At 42.1% G+C, this 25,004-nt stretch overlaps 1 protein-coding gene across 2 annotated transcripts in view; it reads right to left on the reverse strand.

The window, feature by feature from the left end:
* VCL (vinculin) overlaps positions 1-25,004 on the reverse strand; it is a 112,156-nt gene that overhangs the window by 49,891 nt on the left and 37,261 nt on the right. For both annotated transcript variants that reach the window (XM_077454047.1, XM_077454048.1), the window contains exons 2-6: positions 15,019-15,089; positions 11,688-11,838; positions 4,782-4,890; positions 2,965-3,087; positions 2,712-2,872 (exon numbers count right to left, since the gene is read on the reverse strand). In XM_077454047.1, coding sequence (XP_077310173.1) covers positions 2,712-2,872; positions 2,965-3,087; positions 4,782-4,890; positions 11,688-11,838; positions 15,019-15,089 — 615 coding nt within the window. The remainder of the gene's footprint in view (positions 1-2,711; positions 2,873-2,964; positions 3,088-4,781; positions 4,891-11,687; positions 11,839-15,018; positions 15,090-25,004) is intronic.

Here is a 25,004-nt window from a genome sequence, read left to right on the forward strand (position 1 = left end):
TATCACAGACGTCGTATCATCCTCGTCCGTAGTACGAGGATGATACGATGTCCGTGATAGGCGGAACACAGGCTGCTGGGAAATTCAGTGTTCCGCCTATCACAGGCGAAGGCGGAGCCGGAGGCGCGGCTTTTGAATAGAATGGCCGCTGTCTGTCTGCTCGACACGCTGATCGAGCGGGCAGACAGCGATGACTCGAGTATAAGCCGAGGGGGGCACTTTCAGCCTCAAAAAAGAGGCTGAAAATCTCGGCTTATACTCGAGTATATACGGTAAATGTATTCCAATGGCTGGAATAAACCAATCATTTGGCCAACAGAATGCATTTACGCTCAACACCATACGAGTGCACATACGTGGCATTAGAGGCATTTTTTCTGTCAAGTTCTGGCAGGAAAAACACTGCATATTTTAAGAAACAATTCATATGCCCCTGTGCATGAGGACTAAAAAGGTAAGCTAGTCACACGGACTTGTGAGCGCATGGACAAAAACGAGTGTGTGATATGTGTCAATGCTATTCAAGTTCACCCACTTATAGAACCGGACTGCATTCACCCTCAACACTACAAGTTATTGGATTATTGCATAACTGCACTTTAATGTTTGACACCATACATGTTCATCAAATTCAGAACATAACCACTTCAAATCAAATCATGTAATGGCTATTCTAAGGCACACAAAATGATTAGAAAAAAAATATAAAAAATAAAAAAACAACACAGCACTCTGAAATTAAAGGACATGCTACTTTTGATCGCAGACATCTTACCTTCTACACCCCAGAACATACAAAACAGTTACATAAAAAAGGAGATACGGTGAAAAACAGACCCTATTTTTACTGGGATTTTTGAAACTTAAAGACAGACAAAAATGGTAAGTAAAATAATATTTTATCAAATGTACAGCATAGAACAAAATTTAACAAAAGTTATTTGTTGCTAAAAAAAAAAAAAGCAGATTAGATGCAACCCGTAAGAAAGGCTAAAATTCATATTGCATTTATAAGCAATAGTCACCGATCCAATTAAAAATAAAGTCCCAAAACTTCTAGTCACATATCACAAAGGATTCCTAAGCGCAAAGTTTCCTATCTTACTATATGTGGCAAACAGGAACAAAGCTGGGAAAACCCCAAGACTATGGCCCCTTTCACATGGGCTGATCGGGTCCGCCATTCAGCTTTTCAGGCGGACCTGATTGGACACTCCATTCAGCCCTATGGGGCAGCGGTGGTCATCAGTGAAATGTCCACTGACACCCGCTGCTATTCAATCTGTGAAATCTAGATGAACGGAGACCCTATTTTCCATCCAGCTGGCGGATTGGATTGGATGAAAAACAGACAAGCAGTCCATTTTCATCTGATCTCCCCACAGAGGAGAGCAGGGCTCCGACAAGTCCGTCTCAGCACAGTGAGGGGAGAAACCTGTCATCCGCCTGCTTAACGGGGGATCAGCGGAGTCCACCAGGCGGATCGCCCGTGTGAAAGAGCCCTATGGGTGCTAGAACACTTAAAAGGAAGCAGTTGGGAAAAATGTGCAGGGAGCCAACTAAAATTTCTGGATGCTTTTCATGCTAATCTCCTGACATATCTCGAGTTACTGGCTGAAAACAAGTATGGAAACTTGGTCACAACTCCTGATCTAAATATATGTTCCAGATCAGAGACTGAGAAAACATATTTAAGATGAAGGATCAGCATGACAGCCAGGCTACTATGATTGCCTAATGGAGGTTAGCAAAGTCTAACTATTTCTTTCATTACAGGTCTCCTTTAAGTGATTGTAATTGTATTTGAACACTAGGAGTTTTTAATTAAATCTGCGCCGTTGGCAGCCGAGTAAATCGGAAGTAATGTTATGACACAGCTTCTGGGTTACTAGATAGGAGACCCGATTGAAGCCGTTTCCGGTTCCATTCGGGTCTTCGGCCAGCCGGTAGACGTGACGGCTGGTTGCTTGGGCCTCCCGGTGGGACAGGAGAGCCACGGAAGGTGGTGGGATGTCCCCTCCAGCTCCTTTGGATAACAGTCGAGTTGCTTTAAGCCGCATCATCTGTTATCACAAAAAAAAAAAACAACTAAAAAAACCCAACTGCTGGCTCTAAAAAACTATTGGGTGTTACAGAAAACTGGTGACAAAATTAGGTATAAAGTGAAACCTAACACTCCAGAACCACAACATCCTTCTCTACATGAAACCTTTTCTCGAAGCTTTATTAAAGCTTTATTAAAGCTCAACATCTGGGAAAACAAAAATCCTCCCTTGGTGTGAGGCAGCCCTGCACAGCAAGGGTTAAATGCTCATTTAGGTCTGGAGCACCCGAAAAAGCACTTTTACTCACCCAGTCTCCTGTTTCCACAGGGCATGTTCTCGCTGTTAGCCCAGTCCATGCAACTGTTTCTCACTTATGCTCCAACTTTTTGCAGGTCCTCTCACGTGAAGTACAATCCAGGGTCCATAGTCGAGGCATAAGCGAGAAGACAAGAGCGCCAGGTGATCAGTAAACAGGTAAGTTATGGTGTTTTTTTTTACCCTAGACAAATGAGCATTTAGACCTTGCAGTGTGGGGCCAGCCCCAACACAAGGGATCATTTTTGTTTAAGCTGGAGATAGGCTTTAAAGGAAAGAAAGGTAGTAGTACCAAGTACTGCAGAACTATAAAACATTGTTGACATGAAAGCATTACAAACCACTTCTCACCTTGCTAGCCCAGGCATCTTCATCCCAAGAAGTCAGCTGCAGCACTCGGATTATTTCATTAATCTCAGCACTCATCTTATCCACTGTAAAGTTACGATTTTTTAGAGCTTCTTCTACACCTTGGCTACGGGAGCTCTTCGTTGTCACAAAGATCTTCATAGCTATGGGGAAAAATGCCTGAATGAAGTACAAAATTCTGGGAACATTTCAGGTATGAACTAAAAACATCAGCATCCGCCGCTGACATACATACCGGAGATCAGCACTGGCAACAGATCTTTCACTGTGTTCATGGAATTAACAAGCATCACTCGATGTTCTTGATGGGTCAACTCTTGTTGACGGTCATCAATCATTTTTGCCATCTTGGTCATTCCTAAGGCAAGGAAAAAAAAAGGCCATGAACTATTTGTGATATCAACAACGAAACTAAACAAAAATATATTCACAAGTATAGAAAAAAAAAGTGATTATTAAATAAAAGAAAATTTGTTTATAGTTCATAATTATTATGAATAAAAAAAAATTTAATTGAATAAAAAGGAGCAGGGCAAGCTCTGATTTAAAATGTACTTAGAATTTTGGCTTGGGGAAGAGGTGGGGAGACAAAAGAAAAGTTAAGAGACTCTGCCTCTATTCCTGTGAAAAAGCTGGCGATATCAATGAAACATCAGGACAGCAGTGTCTGGTTGTAAATGGCGCATGGCTTTGGTACATGAAGTGGAGAGAGGACAACACCGGACAGTATGTGCAGGAGTGAGGTGCACTGACATGGGGATACAAAACCTTCCTAGAGTGGCTGTGTGCAAGTAAAACCTATTGAGGGGCTTTACCTGCCAGACCCGGGAACAGGAACAGCAGGGAAGAACGAACTTCTTTTACCCCTTTATTACCCCCTACAAAATAAGGCTTTTGTAAACAGTGGGCAAGACATTGGGGTCGGGGGACCTCATAATGTCTCCTGCTGCTAAATCCAGAAGCACACTGTACAGGTATTTTTTTTTTTTTTTTTTTTTAGTCTTCATAAGACAAGGAGATGACATTTATAGATGGACTTGAAGACCAAATAATATATATGAACAAGAGGGATTTGGTTCATCCAAATAAGGCAGACGGACTTTAGGAGTGTTTGGTATGCAGTTAATAATTGAAGATTTATTGGCTTTTAGCAGCAGCGGGAGCCAATGGGGGGTCTGGAGCGCACCTGCCTGGGTGCCCCCACAGCAAGCTGCTTGCTACAGCTCCTGGTGGGTGCTTGCTGTGGGGGCACCCAGCAGGAGCACCGGTGTAGGACCTGAGAAGAGGAGAATCCAGGCTCTTTTGTGCAAACTCATTGCCTAGAGCAGGCAAGTATAACTTTTTTTTATTATTTTAAGACCCCTTTCACACTGGGGCGTTTTTTAGGCGATTTAGCATTAAAAAAAAAAAAGCGACTGTAAAGCACCTGAAAAAGGTCCCCCATCTGCAATCCCAATGTAAAAGCCCAAGTGCTTTCACATTGAGGCGTTGCGCTGGCAGGGTTTCAAAAAAAAAAAAAAAAGGCCTGCAAGCAGCTTCTTTGCATCGCTTTTGGAGCGGTGAATACACCACTCCTAAAGCGCCCCTTCCCATCGAAATCAATGGGAAGCCATTGCAAAGCACTTTTGGCAGCGGCACACTGGGATTGCAGATGAGGCTTCTTTCAAGCGCTTTATAGGCACTTTAACGCTAAAGCGCCTGAAAAACGCTCCAGTGTGAAAGGGGTCTAAAACAAGACTTTGGCCCAGTTCACACCAGACACAGTTCCATTCAGTTTCGTGCGCTTTTTTTTCTGCACTAAAAATGCATGCACAATGTTTTCCATGTATTCCAATGGCTCTAGTTTACACCATGCAGTTAGTTTCTGGTGCATAAACTGACTGGAACTGAATGTATTGGTGCAGAAAAAAACGGAGCTGCATCTGGTGTGAACTAGCCCTTGAATAATCACTTTAACCAGTCACATATGTATCCAAACAAAAAAAAAAAAACCTTCGGCTTTAGATATCTTAACTGTCATCAGATATCAATCACAACTTGTGAATTACAAACCTGGTCCCAAATTCTTGGTGTACGTCACAAGATCTTCCATGCTTTCAACCACCTCTGCAACAGCCAGGTACTCCAGAATACCTTTACACACTCGGATTATTTTCCTCACCTGGTTAAAGGCAGATATGCTATTAAATTATAGTGGAGACAATTCCATTAACATTTCAGCCTGATAACAGAGTTAACTACTTAAGGACCGAGCCTCATTCTGAGATTTGTAAGAAGTTAAAAAACAGTTTTTTGCTAAAAAATTACTTAGAACTCTCAAACATTATACATTTTTTTTCTAACACCCTAGAGAATAAAATGGCGGTTGTAGGAATACTTTCTGTCACAATGTATTTGCGAAGCAGTCTTAAAAGCACACTTTTTTTGAAAAAATATACTTTTTTGAATAAAAAATAAATAAAAAACAGTAAGTTAGCTTATATATTCTGAAAGATAATGTTACGCCGAGTAAATTGATACCAAACATGTAACGCTTCAAAATTGCACCTACTCGTGGAATGGCGACAAACTTTTACCCTTAAAAACCTCCATAAGTGTTGTTTAAAAAAAAATTCTACAGGTTGCATGTTTTGAATTACAGAGGAGGTCTAAAGCTAGAATTATTGCTCTCGCTCTACCGATCATGGCAATACCTCACATGTGTGGTTTGACCACCGTTTTCATATGCGGGCGCTAGTCACATATGCGTTCGCTTCTGCACGCAAGCTCGTCAGCACGGGGCGCGTTTTTTTTTTTTTTTTATTATTATTTTACTTCTTTATTTTACCTTTTTAAACATCCCTTTTAATAGAAAAAAAAAGCATGACAGGACCACTTAAATATGAGATCTGGGGTCAAAAAGACCTTAGAACTCATATTAACATAAAAATAAAAATAAATAAAAAAATGTCATTTAAAAATATGAAAAAATAAAAATAAAAATGTCCCTTTGAGGACGGAAGTGACGTTTTGGTATGGTCTTGGGGGGAACCCCATGCCATTTTTTTTCTTCATTTTGGCGAGACCCCTTCAAGATCTTTAGCGCACAAGCCACACCGCAAGTTGGATCATTATCAAACGGGGGGAGATCACTGAACTGTTGTCGGATGGTTAGTAAAGCACTGTTTTTTTTTTTGTCTTTTTTTGTGCAACAATATTTAGTGTGCACCAGGCTTCATGCGATGCATTGCAATCGCACGCCATCCATGCAATCTGCTGCGGGTGTTCTCTTCAAAACAGATCGCAAAACAGTGCGACTGCCAGAATCGGGTGCAATTCATGTGCGGGGGGGTGGTTCCTGCACCATTTTGGTGCGGATGTGATTTTAGGCATAAAAAATGTATGGCTAATATCGCAATGCACAGACATTGCATGTGATGTGCACAGGAATGTGGTGCGATTCACATGCAGGGTCTACATCGCACAAATGTATTCTTCCCCCAAAGGCCCCTTTCAAACTGATGCACTTTTGATGTGCTCCCAATGTCTGCCTGACAATGGAAAGTGCCTTTTAGGTGCGCTTTTGAAATACTGCACCACGCAGAACATTTTAAACGCAAGCACACCAGTATGAAAGGTTACATAGGGTTTAATGAGAATAGTTTGCATGCACTTTTGTTGCCCCTGGAAAAGCAAACTAGTGTGAAAGGGGCCTAAAGCTGGCCATACACTGTTAAAGCAGTATCAAAGCCAGAAGCAAACATAGAGCAGCTTACCAATTCTTAGCTGCCATGGCTGTATTAGTTTCCTTTTCTAGGCTTTCCTCTATATTCATCTAGTAATCCAGCCAGCAAGTCTGTTTTTTCATAGCACAAAACTCTGCAGAAGAATGCATCAGCTTACATGAATGAGAAAAACCACTTTACACTGGTAGGGGTGGTTACAATGATCAGCTTTTATTTATTCATGCAAAACCTTTATCCCAAAAAGGAAATAAATGGTTTGCTGTAGCCGATTATAAAAAAGGGTGAGCTGGAGTTTGGTTCAGTTTGTTAGCGATTTTAAATCGGCTAATACATTTAGCACTCCACGCCCCCCCCCCCCCCCCCCAGACTGACCATGCTGTGCCTCCTGTGCTCATTCCTCCAAGGTTGTCTCACGCTAATACAGGCCAGGTCACCAGGTGAAAACAGAGGGAAAAAAGCAAAAAGAAAAACGAATGCAGCCACCACATTTCAATTGGTAAGCTGCAATATATTACATTTTTGGTTTGGGTGTAATATCGCAGTAAGTTTCTGATTGATTCAGGCTGAATGAAAAAAAAAAACTAACAGATTACTCCATCCACATAAACAAGGTGGATAGAGGAATCTGCCACACTGATCACAATTTGGTCTATCCGTGCTGAACCGACCAACTTTCAATTAGTGTATGGTTAGCTTTAGATTTAAAAAGTGGAAAAAGTCACGTGTCCAGTGACGCAACTAGTCGGGAGGAGGAGCCTGTGACATTACCAGCAGTGTTTTGTGTGCACTGTCAGCGTATGAGGAGATCCCAGTGTTATGCTGTATGCATTTCACATGCGATCAATCCTGCGGGGAAGCGTGAGTGAGGTTCGCCCTAACTAAATAGGGATCACTTCGTTATACTATCTGGTCTTTTTTTTTATTTTTTTTTATGTTATGGAAGCCTGCTGAAAGTTGGAAGTTCATCCATGGGAATTAGCACTGAAATATCTGAATGAACCATCTGTTACTCAGAAGACTCATTAAGGATTGATTATCTAGTCCCACATATGTGAATTTATTGGCAGAGACTTTGGTTTGTACATAGTGGAATGGGATATTCTTTTAACTGTGGCAAAAAAGTTTGCTCTATTGTTACCATTACACAGAAGGAATTTTATATATTTCTTTTATTTTGTATGGTTCACTACATGTTCATAATTCTTCACTTAATTTGGTGGTACACTGTGTAATATTAGCGCAATTATTCATTTAAAACAATTGCTTTAGATTAAGGCATTTAACCCCTTCCCGCTGAGCGTACGCAGATGTGGGTACTCGGCTTCCGGGGGTTATACCGGGATGATGCCCGTACCTGCAGGCATCATCCCGGTACCGTTTTTTACAGCGGACGATTGGCTATCCAGCCATAACAACCAAAGCGGCTAAAAGCCGCTCAGCTGTTATGCCGGAGGAGCAGGAGGGGACTCCCCCCTCCCACCGCTGTTACCGGTGCTCCCGCTCAATCGGGAGCACCGATTCACGATCTGATGCCTCCGGCTGCTGGGGAGGAACTGGTATGACGTCGTAATCTGTGTCATTCCAGTCTCCCAATAGTAAACACGGAAGCAACGTCATGACGTCACTTCCCGTTTACTCGGCTGCCAATGGCGCCGGTTTAAAAAAAATATACAGTATTCAGAATCGCTGTTTTCGGTGATCTGAATACATTGAAGTGTAAAGGAGGGATCGGCGGTCTTTAAGACCCCCCGATCCCTCCATAAAGAGTACCTGTTACCACCTATTACTGTCACAAGGGATGTTTACATTCCTTGTAACAGCAATAAAAGTGATCAAATTTTTATTTATTTATTTTTTAAAACAATTTATTCATTTAAAAAAAAATAAAAAAATCTTTAAAAGCGCCCGCCATCCCTGCGAGCTCGCGAAGCAAAGAAAACGCATACGGAAATCGCGTCTGCATATGTAAATGGTGTTCAAATCACACATGTGAGGTATCGTCGCGATCGTCAAAGCGAGAGCAATAATTCTTGCACTAGACCTCCTCTGTAATGCTAACCTGCTAACCGTAAAAAAAAATGTAAAGCGCCGCCTATTGAGATTTTTAGGTACCGTACTTTGTCATCATTCCACAAGTGTGTGCAATTATAAAGTGTGACAGGTTTGGCATCTATTTACTCTGCGTAACATTATCTTTCACATTATGCAAAAAAATTGGGCTAATTTCGGTTTCTTTTTTTTTACATTCATGAAAGTGTCCCTTTTCCCAAAAAGTTGTGTTTAAACCACCGCTGCGCAAATACCATGTGACATAAAATATTGCAACAATCGCCGTTTTATTCTCTAGAGTCTCTGCTAAAAAAAAAAAAAATATTATATATATATATATATATATATATATATATATATATATATATATATATATATATATATATATATATATATATATATATATATATATATTTGGGGGTTCCAAGTAATTTTCTAGCAAAAAATATGGATTTTAACTTGTAAACACCAAATGCCAAAAATAGGCTTAGTCATCAAAGGGTTAAATGGGACCATTTATGAAAATCTGGAGCACTGGAACATGGAGGTTCTTCCTACCACAGACACTTGCCTTTAATTTCCTTCATGTGTACTGTATGTCAGGAGTATCGTTACTTTCAATGTTCAGTGTATATGAACCGAATGTAGAAGTTATGCATGTAGCTCTTAGGGTGTTTTTTTCTTTTTTTTTTGAAGGGCAGAGAAAACAGTATATAGAAATTTAGACTTTGTTCATGAAGCATGGATTTGAGAAATGTACTTGCGGTACGGCTTGGCAACAAAAATTTTACAATTAGCGGAGCTCTATATACAGACTGGATAGCTGGAACCCCGAAACGTGGCAATATATGGGAAATATTTAGCCTAATTTTACATATTTAAGAAACATGAAAGGGTCAGGTGTGAACTTTTTTTTGCTAGAACACATCTCATTAAGCCCCGTTCAAACCGGTGCACCTCATCATGCAATTTGACAGATCAAAGTCACATGACAAGTCGCACCCTATTTCTGCTTATGGAACCGTTCAAATCAGTGCGAATCCGACTTGCACTGACTTTGAAAAGGTTCCTGCACCATCTTTGGCAATTTCATGCGCTCTTGCATTGACATATGTAATACAAAAATGTTGCACTCACTCCCAAATATGAAGGGCAGAGAATAAAAAAAAAAAAAAAAAGTCTAAAAAAATAGAGTTCACAAGTGAAATGAAATTGAAACAATGGAGTCCCAGAAAAATCAGAAATATGCAATAGGTGTATATGGCCAAAAAAAATAAATAAAAAAAAAATGGTGACCACATCCTTTCTTATCAAAGTAAATCCAAAAGGTAGTGTGAATTCCCCCACCAGGCAACACCGTATGGGCTTAAAGTGATTGTAAAGTCTTGTTTTAAAGAATATATAAAAACATGTTCTACTTACCTCCTCTGTGCAGTTGGTTTTGCACAGAGCAGCCCAGATCCTCCTCTTCTCGGATCACTCATTGCTGTTCCTAGCCTCTTCCTCCCATCTAGTGCCCCCACAGTAAGCAGCTTGCCATGGGGACATCAGAGCCGAGTCACATCTCCGCGTGCCCATTCAGACACGGAGCTCTGACCCGGCTCCACCACTTCACTCCCCTGATTGGCTAAATGACTGATTGAAAGCAGCGGGAGCCAAATGGCACCACTGCGGTGTCCCAGCCAATCAGGAGAGTCCGGACAGCTATGATACTTGTGGACATCACTGGAGAGAGATGAGTTCAGGTAAGTGCTGGAGAGGCTGCTACACACAGAAGATTTATCTTAATGCATAGAATGCATTAAGATAATAAAAACCTTCTGCCTTTACAACTCCTTTACCAGATTGATATGACCCTCTTATTACAGAAAGGTCAAAGCACATTTAGAACATAAGACACACGGGTCCTCCTTTTTCAATGTAGTCATCAACAGGTGACAAGTGTCAAAACCTTCTCAGGGGACATCCTATGGGTCTCCCCAATCCTATGTAAATCCTGGTATTTGACATATCAAAAGACAAGAAGCTCTGGGATCCCAGAAGATGTCAGTTGTGATGAAAAACGGAAGCCAACAGGAGACCATTTTGTTATCGCTCTGGAGTCCGATTACAAGTGCTTTTTATTTACATAAATGTGAGTGTTTTTCCACTTTCTAATAAAATAAGTTTTAAATCGGTTTACACTATAAGGAACTCCCGTATTTATCGGCGTATAACACGCACTTTTTCCCCTTTAAATTCAGGGGAATGTCGTGGGTGCGCGTTATACGCCGATCCCCACTGTCTGAGCTGAAAATAGCGAGCGGCACCGAAAAATACAGAGCGCCTCCAAAAAAAAACGAGCCGACTGCTCGGCTTTGCTCGCAGTCCCACCTCCCTGCTGTTTCTGGAGCGAGCGCTGCCGAAAAAGACCAAGCCGACTGTACTGTGTACTCGGCTCGGCTCCGCTCGCAGTCGGCCCAGTCTGGGCATTCACTTGGTCTGTCTTGGCGGAGAGAAATTTAAACGTGGGCAAGGCTGAAAATGGCACTGTGCAAGCTGAAAACTACACTGGCAAACTGAAAATGACACTGGGCAAGGCTGCAAACCGCGCTGGGCAAGGTGCAAATGACACTGATCATTCTGCAATGATGGACAAGGCTGCAGATGCACACTGATAAGGCTGCATTGATGGGCATTTAAATGTAATTTTTTTTTCCCTTAAACTTCCCTCCTAAAACTTTTTTCCTTAAAATGCCCTCCTAAAGTTGGGGTGCGTGTTATACACCGATAAATACGGTACTTGCTTTGTCTTTGATATGCCATATACCTGGGTGCACATATGATTGAGGAGACCTGTAGGATGTCCCGAGATGGTTTTTGCACTTGTGACCCGTTTCAACAATTCTTGTGAATCCAGACAAGTGACACTTTTTTTTTTTTTCTTTAGCTTGCTGCATCTTTTGTTGCTCACTAGCCAATAAAAGTCGCTGTGCTGGATATCCAATGAGCATAAAGGTATAGAAATTTGAAAAACTGAAAAATAATATTATAGTGTCACCTTCCTAGTTTGCAGAGTCAATTTTTCTGTTTGTCTGGAGTTCTACTTTAATTACTAAAGAAAAAGGACAAAATACCAACAAATACACAAGTCATCCTAGATATAGGGCAGCAGTGATACCAGCATAAAAATCTAGACACCTACCTCAGCCTCATCAAATGTCAGGAGCAGATCTGAGGTACCGGAGAGGATTCCACGAGATCCATCAATAAGGTAATCACGAGCTGGCACAGAATATGGATCTGCGTGCAGCATTTGAGCAGCCTGGACAAGCTTAGCGCAAGCATTTTCTACTCTGGGGCAAAAAAAAGATAGAGAGACATGTGAAGTTACAATAAAGCATACAAAAAAAAAAAAAAAAAAAAAACAATGGGTATTTTAATACTTTTAATTAGGGCTGTAGAAATTAAAAGATCAATTCCTTGATTAATCAATTAATTTTTCTGATCGATCAAAATTCTTTTAAATCGGTACTCACCTCTCCGCTGGCTTCCAGGTCTTCAGGGAGTTCCGTCAGAGATCCGGTGACGTCACGGACATCAACGTCACTGGACTCCTCCCCCCTTCCCCAAGTGCCTCCATCTGCTGATGAGGAGGGAGGGATTAACGCGTACGGGGGAGGATTAACGCGTACGGGGGAGATTTAACGCGTACGGGGGAGTAGCTACGCATGACGTCATCCACTGCTGCCCTACGAAATTAACACGATTGTCGGCTTTACATGCTGTGTTTTTATCTTTATGTGAGTTTTGAACACAAAAATGTAATCTTATACTTAAGCGGTGAGCACTTAGATCTTTTCTTTCTACCCAAGACCTTGCGTCCTTGCTGAGATCTAAGGAGACGTGAGAGAAGTTTATGGTCCATGTTAACTCTTGATACCCACTTGCATGACCACCTGTTTGCACAGGGGTCCATGCCATAAGGCGAGAGTGATTAGTTAGACCGGAGGTGGGGGGATTGTCACGCTACTGTGGGGAAAAAAAAAAAAACTTACTTACGTCAGTGCTACAGTTTGAATTTAAAAACGTATTTTTGTGAACTGTGAAGTTAAGTCATGGACTGTGGAAACTAACTAGTGCCAGGTGATGGTCTATAGTGTATACCACATTTACCACTGACTAATGCAGAGTTGCAATGCAAGCAGATCAGCTATAAGTAGTTGGATCTGTATGTGCGTTATAATTAAATCGAAATTAGTCGATTGATCGATTAAAAAATAAAATAAAATTGATTAATCGAACATGAAAATTTTAATTAGTAACAGCCCTACTTTTAATAAAAGCAATTTTAAAAAGACATCCAAAAAACAACTGTTCTACACTAAGCATACAAACATTACTGTATACAACACATATACGATATTTAAAAAAAAAAAAAAAGAATAATCCAACTACCTTTTTACCTTGAGCCATCAAAGTATGTTGTAAAGTAAGAGTCAAGAGAAGGTAAGGTTTTATAATATTAATAAAATATAGTATTAACTGAATTACATTTTTAAATGATCCACGACTTTGGAAACTGATCAAATATGTCTCTTATTTATTCCAATATCTCGGGATACTGGTGATCATCTGCAATATAATTACCCTGATGGGATTTCCATGTATGTATTCATCTGGTATCTCCATAAGATCCACACCAGGAAGATCACTGTGACCACGCTCCTGGATATGTGCCCTTTATGGCAAAGCCTATGTTAACTCAGGGATCCTGGCATGGAGGTGAGCGGCATAGAGTGTCAAGGTGGAGGTTTTACACGTCTGACACCAAATCCATTGTTTACAACAGGGCTCGACAAAACCCGGTCGCCAGGTCGCATTGGCGACTAGAAATAGCGACCTCGCGCCTGGGGCAGCACAGCTGGGGGTATCCTGTGTCTGTGGACCCCCCCAGCGTGATCGCGTCGGGCCGTTCCGCCGACGGCCGAAAATTTAGGCCGCGGCTTTGAGGCCTTCTGCGGTCCTATAATTCCTTATGGAATCTGGCGCCCTCTTGTGGTCGCCGTTGGTATGACAAACCAGCAATGTTAATGAAGATTCCTCTGCCTGTATTAATTATATTACCTGCCTCTTCTTCCCTTTATTTAGAACCCCCTAAACATTATATATATTTTTTATTCTAACACCCTAGAGAATAAAATGGTGGTTGTTGCAATACTGTCTGTCACACCGTATTTGTGCAGCGGACTTACAAGCGCACTTTTGTTGGGAAAAATAATTTAGTTAATAAAAAAATAAGACAACAGTAAAGTTAGCCCAATTATTTTTTATATTGTGAAAGATAATGTTACGCCGAGTAAATTGATACCCAACATGTCACGCTTCAAAATTGCACCCGCTCATGGAATGGCGACAAACTTTTACCCTTTAAAATCTGCATAGGCGACGTTTAAAAAAATTCTACAGGTTGCACGTTTTGAGTTACAGAGGAGGTCTGGGGTAGAATTATTGCTCTCGCTCTACCGATCACGGCGCTACCTCCTATGTGTGGTTCGAACACCGATTTTATATGCGGGCAGGACAGGGCGCGTTTAAAAAAATTTTTTTTTCTGCTTTATTTTAACTTTTTTTTTTCCACTGTTCTTTTAAAAAAAATGTTGTGTCACTTTTATTCTTATTACAAGGAATGTAAAAATCCCTTGTAATAGAAAAAGCATGACAGGTCCTCTTAAATATCAGATCTGGGGTCAGAGAGACCTCGGATCTCATATTTACACTAAAATGCAATTGAAAAAAAAATTGTCATTTGAAAAAAATAAATAAAATGTCCCTCTAAGAGCTATGGGCAATGACTTGGAGACGGGGGGGGGGGGCGCGGCGACAGCGCTGCTATCTTCCCCTCACTCGTCTCCATGTCAGGCCAGGGACAGGTCCGGATCGTCGTCACGGACCTGGCTCCTAACTTTTTAAGCTGGCTCCTAGATTCCAAGCAAATTTGTCAACCCCTGGTTTACAAGGCACATCATCATTTTATTTGGAATTCCGTGTGCTTTCCGATATGAATTTTTTCCTCCTGGCTGCAGGAAAGAAGTTTGCACCGTGTATGGCCTTCCTAACTCTCTGATAAAACTGATAACGACATCTAACAGCAAAGTACAGACAGGGCACATTATGGAAATCATAACCCCCCAGCCCCTCACTGATGTAACCTAGAAGGGGAAACCCAAGTACGATTTTTAGCAAGTAAAAAGATAAAACAATTTTTGCTAGTTATGCTATATTAATGGGAACATGTAATAGAAATAAAGTATTATCCGAGTATGGCTGTAAAAGTGGAAATACACTTCAACAAGCGTTAGAATTTTTTTTCCAATTTTTTACATTTTAGAGTTAAAAAGCAAAGCTGAAAAATAAACCAGTCCTTTACCCAACATTACATATAGGTAATAAAAGTAACGGACAATAAAAAATATAATAATGATGTGGAAAAATCTCTACGCTCATATCATAGAGGGCACAGACAGAGCACTCACTTGATGAATGCAGGCGGCATGTCTCTCCTCATTATCTGATCATCAGTCGTCTGAACAGTTTCTTTCCCAACCTGAAAGAAAACAAAAAGTTGGCAAGGTTTAATAAAGTCCCTTTATTTGTTAATAGGGCAAGTAAGAGGTAATCACAACTGCTGGCTTGGAGTCTAGCTCCAAGGTATCCAAGCATCAGGGTGGATATAAAAAAAAAAAAAAATAAATAAAAAAAAACGATGAAAAAAAATCTTTTTTTTTTTTAACAGAAAATTTTTTATTAGACAAATCAGCATTACATTGCAAAGTACAGTAGAACCGATATTACACAGTTGTAGAAAGGAAAGAAAAACAAACACCTTCATCCAGTAACCATTCTGAAATCAATAATCCAGCAGTACAGATAACAGGAGTGTACATTTCTGATATCGCTGTTTTACTAACCCGACAGCTTATTATTCTAAATAGGAAACCTTAATTTTTTGTTTGCAAATAATAAAAGATTCCAACTACCAGCAAGAATGAGTCCTTACATTTAAAAAGCGCCTGTCATTTCCGATCTATAATGGCAGCGCCTGTTAGTAGCATCCACTCACCTGCTGCCGCCATGTCCCTCGCCTTGTTGTGTCCCTGCCGCATCACAAGCCGTCCCATTAAAGCGAATGGGACTGTCAGCGAGTCAGAGGGTTAGAGGAGGAGCCAATGTGGGACAAAGATGACAGCTGCTCTTTAAAAATTACGATTTAAAAATGAGCCTTTTTACTAGTGATTTAAATAGGCTTGATTTAAATCAAATCCACCCTGCCAAGCAATAAAACAATATCTGGTGGAGGACGGCGTCAATACTTTGCTTTGTACCTGATGCACTTTGAATGTTTTTGCAGTAATTTAGAAACACCCATTATGGAGGGAAAAAAAAAAAAAAGGGATAACACAGAGGACAGGAGCCTCAAGCTGGCAATGCAAGCAAAGTAATAAACTTGGAATTACTCGCACTAAGGCTTGGTTCACACTGCCATGACCTGAAAGTCATGCGACCTACGGTGCCACTGCCAGGCGACTTGACTGCGACTTTGAAGCAACTTTCAGGGACTGCCTGGGTAATCTTCCTGCAATGTTGGATCCAAATTGCATCAATTTAGATAAGGATCTGACTTGGAGGTGACTTCTATTAAAGTCTATGGGCACAAGTCGGATATAAGTCGCCTTGAAGATGTACAGGAACCTTTTCTAAAGTCAGAGCGACTTCAGTAGTGCCAAGACAGCTCTCATTGACTAACATGGGATTTCACATGTCACGTAACTCGGGGTCTCAAGACGAATCCCAAGTTGCGGCAGTGTGAACTGAGCCTAATCCCGCGTACACACGGCCGGACTTTCCGGCAGACTAGGTCAGACGGTCTGGTCTTCCCAACGGACTTTACGAACGAACGGACTTGGCCACACACAATCACACCAAAGTCCGATGGATTCAAACGTGATGATGTACGACCAGACTAGAATACGGAAGTTCATAGCCAGTAGCCAACAGCTGCCCTGGCGTCGGTTTTCGTCCGTCGGTCTAGCATACAGATGAATGGATTTTTCGACTGGACTCAAGTCCTGTGGGAAAGATTGGAAACATGTTCTAAATCTAAAGTCTGTCTGATTTTTAGACAGCAAAGGTCCGATGAAGCCCACACACGATCGAATTGCTAAGCAGATTCGTTCCGTCAGATCTTTGCTGTCGAAAAGTCCAGCCGTGTGTACATTAGACTACATATATATTTGGCAGACTCTTTGGCCTCCAGAACAATTTGCCCAATATAGAAGTTTGAACAAACGGAAGAGCATCAGATAAGAGCAAAATATTGTACAGCCAAACTGCTTTTTGTTTTTTTGTTTTTAACTTTAACTTGGTTCTCTGTAAACCTGTATATACTACAGCCAGAGGGCTGCTGGGTCCTAAAATCTACAGCCTGCTTTGATCTTTAGGGCCCTACTGCTGCAACTTGCCATCTCCTACCTAGCAGTGGCACATTCTCCCACCTCACCCATTGATAAACCTTCAAGACAAAAGATTTTTTTGCATCCCCAGGAGCCCTCCAAGTGTAGTATACACAGCTTTAAAGTGGTTGTAAACCCTTATGCCGCGTACACACGACCAGACTTATGTCCGACAGACTTTCTAAGGAGTTCTGCCGGAGTTCTGACAGAGTTCTGATGGACTTTCCGAATGAGCGGACTTGGCCACACACAATCACACCAAACTCCGACGGATTCGAACGTGATGACGTACGACTGGACTCGAATAAGGAAGTTCATAGCCAGTAGCCAATAGCTGCCCTAGCGTCGGTTTTAGTCCGTCGGAATAGCATACACACGAGCGAATTTTTCGGTAGGAACTGGGTCCGGCAGAGTTCTGGTGGAAAAATTTGAAGCATGTTCCATTTCTAAAGTCTGTCAGACTTTTGCGAATCAAAAGTCTGTTGCAGCCCACACACGATCGAATAATCTGCCGGAATCATTCCGTCAGACTTTGGATGTTGAAAAGTCCGCTCGTGTGTACGGGGCTTTACAAACCACTTTGACCTACAGCTAAGCTTAGATTAAGGCTTACCTGTAGGTCCAAGAAATATCTCCCAAACCTATACGGTATATGAGATATTTGCCCGAAGACGGGCACCACTATCTACGGCGCATGCGCCTTAGACAGCGGCGCGCAGGCGCACTGAGCGGGGCATCGTCGATGACGGCAATGCCGCGAGTCTCGGCTCCCGTGGGCATGCGCGGGAGTGACGTCATCGCTGCTCCGGCGAATCACAGCGCCGGAGCAGTGAGACCCACGGAGACCCACCAAGAAGATGGACACTCTGAACTACAGGGGACAACGGTGACTTCGCTGGCTCCTGTGTCAGGTAAGTGACACATAATGGACTACTATGTGATGCATAGTAGTCCGTTATGCTTTACCTTTACAGGGAATGAAAGAGGAAGTAAACTCATCAGGGTTTACTTCCTCTTTAAGATATAACCAAGCTGGCCCAATCTAAAAGTAAAAAAAATTAAAAATAAATAAAAAAGTGCTTTATCATCTGGAATATCATTTTAAACCTCCTAATCGTGACTGCCGCCCCTCTCTGCCAATCCCTTCACTGGCTCCACCTACCCCACCGTGTAAAATTCAAAATGCTAACCATAACATACAAGGCCATTCACAACATCGCCCCCATCTACATCACCAACCTAATCTGCAGATATCGCCCAAATCATCCCCTCCACTCCTCCCAGGACCTCCTGCTCTCTAGCTCCCTTGTTACCTCCTCTCATGCTCGCCTTCAAGATTTCTCCAGAGCCTCTCCCATCCTCTGGAACTCCTTGCCCCAGTATATCCGATCAGCCCCTACACTGTCCACCTTTAGGAGATCCCTGAAAACTCATTTATTCAGGGAAGCCTATTCCACACCCACCTAACTGTCCCCGAGCCACCCCCATCAAATATTTCTCTGCAGCTATTACCTTTTGTATAATCCCCTCCCTTTAAAATGTAAGCTCTATGAGCAGGGCCCTCCTGTACCTTTTGTATTGTATTGCAATTGTGTTGTCCCTCCTTATGCATTGTAAAGCGCTGTGTAAACTGTTGGCGCTATATAAATCGTGTAATAATAATAATTTTAACATATACACAGCTGGCAATACAACCAGCTACCCCAACAGCCATTTTAACCACTTCCCGACCGGTGCACACCGATGTACGTCGGCAGAATGGCACGGGCAGGCATATTGGCGTACAGGTACGTCCATTTTATATGCCGCCCTGCCATCGCGCGCTTGCCGGTCAGGACCCCCGTGAGTCCAGTCGCAGGTCCCCTGGACTCCATCGTCGAGGGGATACCCGCGATCGTCTCACGGGGAGGCTGAATGGGGAGATGCCGTTGTAAACAGCATCTCCCCATTCTGCCTAGCAACGAGTGACGCTGATCTCTGCTCCATGTGATTGGAGCAGAGATCAGTGTTCACCAACACAAAGTCCAGCCCCCCACAGTTAGTAACACACCCCTAGGAACACAGCCCTAGGAACACTTAACCCTTACACTGCCACCCCCTGGTTAACCCCTTCACTGCCAGTGTCATTTACACAGGAATCACTGCATTTGTATAGCACTGATTGCTGTATAATTGACAATGGTCCCAAAAATGGGTCAAAAATGTCTGATGTGTCCGCCATGTTGTCGCAGTCACAAAAAAAAAAAAAAAAAAAAAAAATCACTGATCGCGGCCATTACTAGTAAAAAAACTAAATAATAAAAATGCCATAAAACTATCCCCTATTTTGTAAACGCTATAACTTTTGCGCAAACCAATCAAATAATCGCTTATTGCGATTTTTTCTTTACCAAAAATACGTATTGGCCTAAACTGAGGGAAAAAATATATTTTATACATTTTTGGGGGATATTATAACAAGTAAAAAATAATGCGTTTTTTTCAAAATTGTCGCTCTATTTTTGTTTATAGTGCAAAAAAATAAAAACTGCAGCGGTGATCAAATACCACCAAAGGAAAGCTCTATTTGTGGGGAAAAAAAGGACATCAATTTTGTTTGGGAGCCACGTCGCACGACCATGCAATTGTCAGTTAAAGCGACGCAGTGCCGAATCGCAAAAAGTGGTCTGGTCTTAAGCCAGCAAAATGGTCCGGTCTAAAAGTGGTTAATATGATTAATTGTGTAGCTCTAATTGGATGCACATCCATGTATATTCACCTACTTCTAGACCCAGCATGGGCTCATCAGGATCGGTCCCCAGATCCCCTGCAGACCTGGATGGACGTTCATGTGAAAGGTCCCAGACTCTGATCTAAAACAGCAATTTACACAGAAAATGGTGACTCCTACAAAATAAGTCTTGAATTTCCACTTCAGCTCCGGAAAGGTTATTTTTTGAAATACAGCACTGCGTTGCTTTAATTGACAATTGTGCGACGCAGTACCCAAATAGAGCTTTTAGTGATATTTAATCGTTTATGTGGTTTTTATTTTTTGTGCTATAAACAACAAAAATAATAAAAAAAATAAAAAATAAAAAAAAGACAGTTAATTTTGAAAAAAGAAAAAACTTTCGGCTATAAAAAAAACACATCCAATTAAAAAAGTAAAAAAATCACATTTCTTCATCAATTTAGGCCAATTTGTATGCTGCTACATATTTTTGATAAATAAAAAAAGCGTATATTGATTGCTTTGCCCAAAAGTTATATAGTGTCTACAAACCATGGGATAGATTTATGGACAAATCTGACACCAAGTAACACTTTTTGGGGACCACTGACACCAATACAGTGATGGAGGCACTGTCACTGTATAAATGACACTGGCAGGTAAGGGGTTATCAGGGGCAAACAAAGGGTTAGGCTCCATGCACACTGGAGCTCATAAACTGCAGTTTATTGGAGTTTGGGCATTTTTTTTTTTTTTTTTAAAAGCCCATAAACTCCACTCTATGTTAGCCTATATGTCAATGCACACATGGGCGTTTTTTAGCTTTAATGAGCAGTGGAGTTTATGGGCTTTTTTTCTGAACGCCAGAAATTTGCGTTCAAAGTCCGTTTTTCACTGCCAAAAAACGACAAATGCCGATAAATGCGCATAAACGCTCATAAACACGCGTTAGTGTTTGGAGTTCTACTTTTTCAATGCATTGTGGGAGTTTGGAATGCACTGTTGGATTTTGAGTGTCCTCTGTGTATTTTTATTAAAAACACCCATAAAGGCTAACGCTCAAACGCTAGGCGTTTTCTGACAGCAATCTGGCGTCCAGAAAAAGCTTTTTTGAGCTTCAGTGTGCATGGAGCCTTAGCCCCTGTACACACGGTCAGAGATTTCCACAACCAAATCCGTCGGATTTTGCCCGTCGGATCTTGTCCGAAGCTGTTGCATACACACGGTCGGACAAAGTTGGCGAAAAATCGGATCTTTCAGAACATGATGCCGTAATTTCATTACGGTGGGACTACATTCAGGCTAGTAGCCAATAGCTTTGATGTAGGAATTTGATCTGAGCATGCGTGGCACTTGGTCCGATCAAAATTCTCTACACATCATCGGAGTATGTCCGATCGGCCCAGTTGGTCGGGAAATATTTCCAACATGTTGGAAAATTGGGTCCGACGGATATTCAGACGGAATCAGTCCGATGCATACCACACACAGTCGGATTCTCCGACCGTGTGTACAAGGGCTTAGGTCCGGTTCACACTGAGGCAGCACGACTTACAGCACGACTGCCTCAGGTGACCTGGATGCGACCGCTTGCAAAACGACTTCTGTATAGAAGTCAATGCAAGTCGCCTCCAAAGTTGTACAACTTGTGTCACTCCGATTAGAACGGTTCCATTGTACAGAACGGGACGTTACTTGTCAGGCGGCTAAGTCACCTGACAAGTCGTCCTAGTGTGAACCGACCCTTAAGTGTGCTCCTAGGGCTCCTGTGAGGGGGATGGACTGACTGGAGGAAGAGAAACATCTGTGTACCTGATTAGCAGGAACACAAGATCTCTCTCCATGACTGACAGGTAAGGATGAGCTCCAGTGTGTTCGCACACTCCACGTGAAGAGCCCGCCAGGAAGTCCCGATGCCCAATGTCCTGATGCGTGGCTGCAGAGATCGGGCAATGTCTCACTGCCTGTGATTAGCACAGCGCTGCGCCGACTTCCTGGCGGGCTTTGCACATGGATTGTACAAACATGCCGGAGCTCATCCCTACTAACAGGCAGACTGCCGTTCTGCCTCTCCTACGAACGACCGCAGGTGGCCATCGCAGCCACCAGACCCACCAAATAGCTCCCGCTGTGTCCGATCACAGTGAGAGCACGACTGACGATGCGTGCCCCCCCAAAGCCGAAACCAGGAACCACGTACAGGTATGTGATTTTGCGCATAAGCGCCGCCGCAGTAAATGTATGTGGGGCATTCCTTAAGTGATTAAAAGGAAAAACACTGATAAAGTCATCCACGTGTACAGTTAAGAAAGTTCATCCCACCCATCTAACCACTCCTAGTTAGAGCTTCCCAACTCACAAATAAATGATATACACACACACACACACACACACACAGTAGAGTGATGACAGACCCCCGCTATAATCATTACCAGGATACTGAGACTAGACAGAGCCGCCAAAGAAATAACTGACTTAATCGCCAGCAATTCGAGTATGAAAGAGGATCTGACGCTAGCGAGACGCATGCCTACCAGACTTCAACCAACCGCTAAATCCTTCTAGATCTCTGAGAACACTTCTAAAACTGAACAGCCAAATAAAAGGGATTTTAAAAAGGTTATTTACTTGCTGCTAATAAATTGTAACTTTGACACGGCAGCCCTTTATGACACCACAACGAGTTCACGGCTGGTCAGCCCTCTGCCCATAAAAGGAAGGAAATACAAATGTCATCTGGAGAATGAGTTTCTTTCATGAGATGAGCTGGTAAAGCCATTACCCACAATTTCCAGCTGTGTAAGGTTCATGTACAATGGAGGGGGGTTAAAAGGAAATGAGAGCCTAGCTAAATTGCCATCTCAGTTCTTACATGTTTGCCATCTCAGATCTCTATTCTATTACACATACACAATTGTAGATCCTCTTTTTTTTTTAAATTGCGGGTAAACCCGGGCATGCTAGTTGTACCCAAGTTGATCAATCAACTGGTTACATTCAAATAAAGTGCAGGAAAAAGGGGCGCTACCTAACCAATGTGCTCTGAATGATAAACCTCAATATAGAATAAACCAGTCAACAAATCACCATGAAAAAAACGTGAATGTTCAACAAGTGACTGTGGGCATCAAATTACATAAAATGAGAAAAAAAATAAAAAATGTGTCCATTGGTAAAAATGGAAATAAACAAAATAAATTAAATGAATAAAGTGATCCAGTCTTATATAAAACGTATCCACTCCAACGCCGTTGTGTCTATGAAATATTGTGCTTCAATGTATCAAAACCACAGAGCTCCATCCAAAGTGAGATATTCAATTGCGCTTCAGCCACACACAGTGACCATCAAGCATGGATGTATGTATGTGAAACTATCCAATCGATATGCTAGACTTGATCCACTCAAACTTCAGTCTCCTTTCCCAGTTTAAGGCTCTACAAAGATGGCTCCACCAATGAGCCACAGAGGGAGAGGATCGTGTAATACCATTAAACAATGTTAAAACCAATTGTATATTGCACTCACACGTATGCAGTGATCAATGGGCATCAAGTCATATGCAGCTCTAGACCTGATGGTGTCTGATCCATTTGCTCTGTAACAAACAGCGTGCAATCCACCCGCAATAGTAGCGGAACGCAAAAACTCCTTCATATATGCGCCCAAAGCCTCTCTTCAATGCATTTTACGCATGTGCTCTTCATCAGGAAGTCACAACTTGGTACATTCAGCCTGCCCTTACGTGGTTGGAACCATGTGCAGCCTGCCTAAGAATGTGAAGCCAATCTCTATGAAAACTGGAATACAACCCGATACAGAGCTTTCAACATCTCAAGCATGCTACTACTAGCAGACCCACCAAAGGCATGGTTTAAAAATAAGGAATGGAGGATTATGGACTGGCCTATTCGAATCCTAATTAAATGTTGTGAGGGAATTTGAAACTGGCAATTCATGCAAGAAACCCACAAACATCTCGCACCTGAAGGCATTTTGCATGGAGGGGTGCTCAAATGTTAGCCTGCTAAACATCAAAGAAGTGATTGACGCTAATGCTCGTTTGGCTGTACGTCTATGGATCACAGGAGTGCCATTGGTTCTGCACTCCTGTGACTCGATTTCAGCAGACAGTGGGTAGAAGCCTGCTGTCGGCTGAGGTCACAGAGCCAGCCCAGGTTGGGGCAAGATCGTGACAGACTAGCATACAGACGAACGTATTTCTCGATAGGAACTGGGTCCGGCAGAGTTCCTGCAAAAAAATTTGAAACATGTTCTATTTCTAAAGTCCGTCGGATTTTTGGACAGCAAAGGTCCGATGGAACCCACACACGATCGAATTGTCTGACGGGATTCGCTCTGTCTGACCTTTGCTGTCGACAAGTCCAGTCGTGTGTACGCGGCATTAGAAAAAGAAACCGTATCCCAGGGCACCATTACCAAAAGGTACCAAATTGAAGTATGAGGAAAAATATAATTCATACAAAAAGTATACTAGCAGGCAGTAACAAAATAAAGTACCCAAATGCTGTGCCCAACTTGCAGCTGGAGGCCTTTGGTATATTTTATTAGAGGTATGTATATAGCGTAGTCAATTTACGCAGCGCTTTACATTTATTTTATACAATCACATCACTCCCTGCCTTTAAGGCGCTTACAATCCAAGGTCCCCGACTCTCACTCATACATACACATACTTTAGTATCAAACGGTCATCACTCAGCTTCTGGTTCAGTTCTGGTTTTGTACTCCAATGCATGGAAATTTCTGTAGAAGCAGAGGACAACAAGTTTGAAACTGATAAAATATAATGCCAACAGTGAAAGCTTTGGAGCATACTGATAGCTGTTCTTCCCACATATCTCAAAAACTGCGGGAAATCGAGCCAAGTGGGTGGCAGAGATAGAAAGCCACTGTCAGCTCCACATTCTCCTGTCACTCCACCAGGATGTGCTAAATTAGAATGACCTTTACTCTACAGTTCCGTAGCCATTATCCTGTCATCACAGACAACTCTATGCAAACTGGAGAGCGAGACCCTGCACTGACCTAATAGGCTGCCCACGGGTGGTATGAGACCACCCAACTGCCTTCCAGAACAAGGCCATACACAATCTATGGGCAGAAAATGCACAGATCACGCGGTCTATTTCTAAGCTGAGAATGCCAAATAAAGAACTCCACACAAATATGATAAAAATGTAGGCCCCATTTACAATGGAGAGCAGATACTGCAGTGTCTTCTCCACATTGTGCCAGCATTTATGGTCCATTCATAAAATTCAGACCATGATAT

This window comes from Lithobates pipiens, unplaced genomic scaffold (genome assembly GCF_037356315.1).
Source record: "Lithobates pipiens isolate NorthernLeopardFrog02 unplaced genomic scaffold, aLitPip1_a1.2 Scaffold_25, whole genome shotgun sequence".
Classification (NCBI taxonomy): domain Eukaryota; kingdom Metazoa; phylum Chordata; class Amphibia; order Anura; family Ranidae; genus Lithobates; species Lithobates pipiens.